The following is a 3,264-nucleotide window of genomic DNA, read 5'->3' on the forward strand; positions in this document are numbered from 1 at the left end:
AAAAATTAGACTGAAGCCCAGAGTGGTGCAGGACATCCTGTTATAAATTCTATATTTATTAATTCATTATTCACACAACCTCTACTTTACTTTATATTATTATTATTATTTTCTTCTCTTGTTCCTTTTTCAAATTAACTTGTTTCTTTTTACCATTAAAAGACAATTTTTTGTTTTGTTAAGTGTACATAAACGTTATTTTTGTTATTAATTTTATTTTTCTCTTTTATTAAGAAGCATTATTCTTATTTATTTATTTTATCTTTTTTTTTTCTTTTAATTGTAACATTGTATACAGTTAGGGATGTTTTTTGTACGAGACTATAATCACTGCCTCCATAATCAACTGTTAAAAAAATATATATATATATAATGTAACGTATATATCAACCATGTAAGACCCATCAGGCTGATCTGGTATAAAATTAATAAATAAAAAAAAAAGAATAAAAATTAATTAAATAATGTTAATTAATGATTAAGACTTTACCTAAATATTGAAATACCTCCTTGGCTATGACGTAAGATTCGTTGACGGTCATGGAGGTAAATCGGTTAACCATGACGAAGACGCCCGACTTCCTGTTGATTTCGGCTTCATGACAAAGTATCGACATCACGGCTCTTACCACATCTCGGGCAGATGTTTGCTAAGGGTCGTACAAGATATTTATTTATACATAACTGTTGTATTCATCATGTGTTTTATCAATTGTAAAAAGTGTTAAAACGCTAAATGTTGTAAGTATATTATAGTATTGTGAGTAACCAAACTTAAAGTTCATATTACATGTTTTCGAAGTATATGTTTTCCATTACTTCCATTATTATTTTTAATACCTTACTTCTTTTGAGTGTTAAAAACTTCCATTACTAAAAAAAAAATTAAAAATCTCCATTACTTCATTAGAGTGTTAAAAAGGTCCAAAACAAAACTAAGAGCAACTAACCTATCAAAACGACAACAGACAAAATGGTGTGGAGATTAGCTGGTATTCTCAATTTAGCAGACCTGATAACGCTCAACCTTTTTGAGTGTTTTATCGTTTTAACATCCCAAATATCGCAGTTAATAATAACCCTTTAATTTTTTCCCCTACTCTCCAATCCCATATCATAACCCCAAAAACACCTCTGTTGGAATAATCACATTTTCCAAATCACACGCACCTTGTACCTGTACTCAAACAATTCCTAGGATACCGTAACCCTATTCCTCAGCTCCTAGTACCCTCTCTCATCTCCCCCCCCCCCACTTCGACTACGGTTCCTTGGTCTATGGAGGGCTATTTGCAGGACTAGAGTTCAGACTGAAGAGACATGAGTCTTGATTCATGAGAATTGCTTTGTTAGATTTATCTTTAAGTTTCCAAGACGCTCTCAAGTCTCCCGCTGGTATACCGAGTTGAAGTAGCTCTATCCAACCTCCCGAAGGCAGTACCTCCTTGGTGTTTTCCTATTCCAAGTTCTTAAAATCAAAAACCTATCTATATCCTAGATCTTCTCACTCGTTCATCCATCCACTCATTAAACGCCAGATCCCAACCGATTGATTTATCGAACCGCCTTCTTCAGCAAATCCTTCGTCATACGTGCAACCTCCTTCTGGAATTCTCTACCCATCTCCATTCGCCCATCCTTATCCATTCTTTCCATTGAACAACACCTATTCCTTCAGTTATTATATAACTAAACCTTCGCATTATTGTGAACAAATAAATAGGCATACATTAACATTATAAGCAGTAGTTAAGCCAAGATCCCAATGTAATTTCATTTTACTTACTGGAAACGTTTAAATGCTCGCCAGACAAAAATCATAATATATGAACCATGTATTTATTCTTATGGGACATACGTCCCAGCATAAAATTATTTTTTCATTTTAATTTTTAAATCATCTCCACCCTTCGTCGTAAACCTTCTGACAGCCCGCCTTACATTATCCTTTAATAATGGAATAGCAGTCTTTATGATATTTGACAAAATACATATAAAAATTGTTAAGTTCTTTCTAGTTGCTCGGAAAGACGTTCCGAATTTATAAAAAACATGAGGTGAAATAACTGCCTTTTCCTCACCGGCTCTTGTACTATTCGTATCCTGCGGCCCTCTAAGCCAGAAATTGGACCATATGCGCCCCCCCTCCTGGCTTTGGACAAAGAGACTCCCTCCCTCTCTATGGCACGAATGGTGTCAGATCATAAGCTACAAAACAGAGTCGACTAAATCCTTCTGAACTCAGGCCAACAAACAATAATATTTCTAAAGTTTATGATATTGTTTGTTCGATTACTTGTTATTGTATTACCTCGATGCTCTTGATGCCAGTTTCACCGTTGATTCCCATCCCGATCACGACTTCCCTAGATCCAAGGGTGTAGGCTGGTCTGTGCTGTCCTGGGAAGCAAAAAGGTTCCATGACGAAGCCTAAAGTGCTCAATCGAACGTTTATGTTCCTGGCCTCACTGACCAAGTGGCTAATGGAAGCACCAGCCGAGCTCAACGCACCGAGGATCTGCAATGCACCGTACGCCAGGTCAGCAGTACTTTTTTATTTTCTCAAAATCGAGTCTGGTACTATAATAACCTAATTTATTGTAACAATAACATCCAGTCACATCATAGCTATAATAACCAGTCATACCATAGCCATAGCAATCTATTACATCACAGCTAAAATAACAATTGCATCATAGATATAGTAACTTATTACATCATAGCTATAATATTCTATTTAATCATAACGACAATAACTTTTTATGTAATAGCTATTGTTTACATTGGGAACTCTCCGTATCTTACTTCAGGTATTCCGAAAGTATATTGAATTTTTATTTAAAATTAGTGTGGAAAAGGGGGGATTAAATGTGAGACCTTCTGCCTTTTGATGAACATATGTATATTTTAAGAGACCAAAATAAAATCCCTGAGGGGGCAAATCGAATTAGTAACTTAGTTAAAATATTATTGTGATCATATGCTATAAGAACAAAATGTGTGGTCTCATGTATTAAAAACAATTATCGCTTATCTCTGTGACGCCTTCGCCGCCGCGGTAACGTCTTGCAGTCCTATAACCGCTTCCTTCGCCCAAGCTGAGCGGAGGGCGAATATGGTGAATACCATGGACTTCAGAACACGATAAAGCCTCGCTTCTCCTTCAGAGGCTGGCCAGCATGTCATCGGCGGTGGCGTGGTAGTTGGGGCAAGCTAGGTCCTGGCCTGCATGTCATCGGCGGTGGCGTGGTAGTTGGGGCAAGC

General features: G+C 36.6%; 1 protein-coding gene across 4 annotated transcripts in view; it reads right to left on the bottom strand.

Annotated features, from left to right (window-relative positions):
• Positions 1-3,264, bottom strand: part of LOC106678494 (PTS-dependent dihydroxyacetone kinase 1, dihydroxyacetone-binding subunit DhaK) — a gene marked incomplete in the record, with an annotated part of 63,674 nt that overhangs the window by 34,115 nt on the left and 26,295 nt on the right. For 3 of the 4 annotated variants that reach the window (XM_067052490.1, XM_067052491.1, XM_067052492.1), the window contains 2 exon segments: positions 491-650; positions 2,312-2,518. In XM_067052490.1, the coding sequence (XP_066908591.1) occupies positions 491-650; positions 2,312-2,518 (367 nt within the window). 4 annotated transcript variants of the gene reach the window in all.

The sequence above is a fragment of the Halyomorpha halys genome, unplaced genomic scaffold (genome assembly GCF_000696795.3).
Source record: "Halyomorpha halys isolate HHAL.00 unplaced genomic scaffold, Hhal_1.1 Scaffold145.1, whole genome shotgun sequence".
NCBI classification, from domain to species: domain Eukaryota; kingdom Metazoa; phylum Arthropoda; class Insecta; order Hemiptera; family Pentatomidae; genus Halyomorpha; species Halyomorpha halys.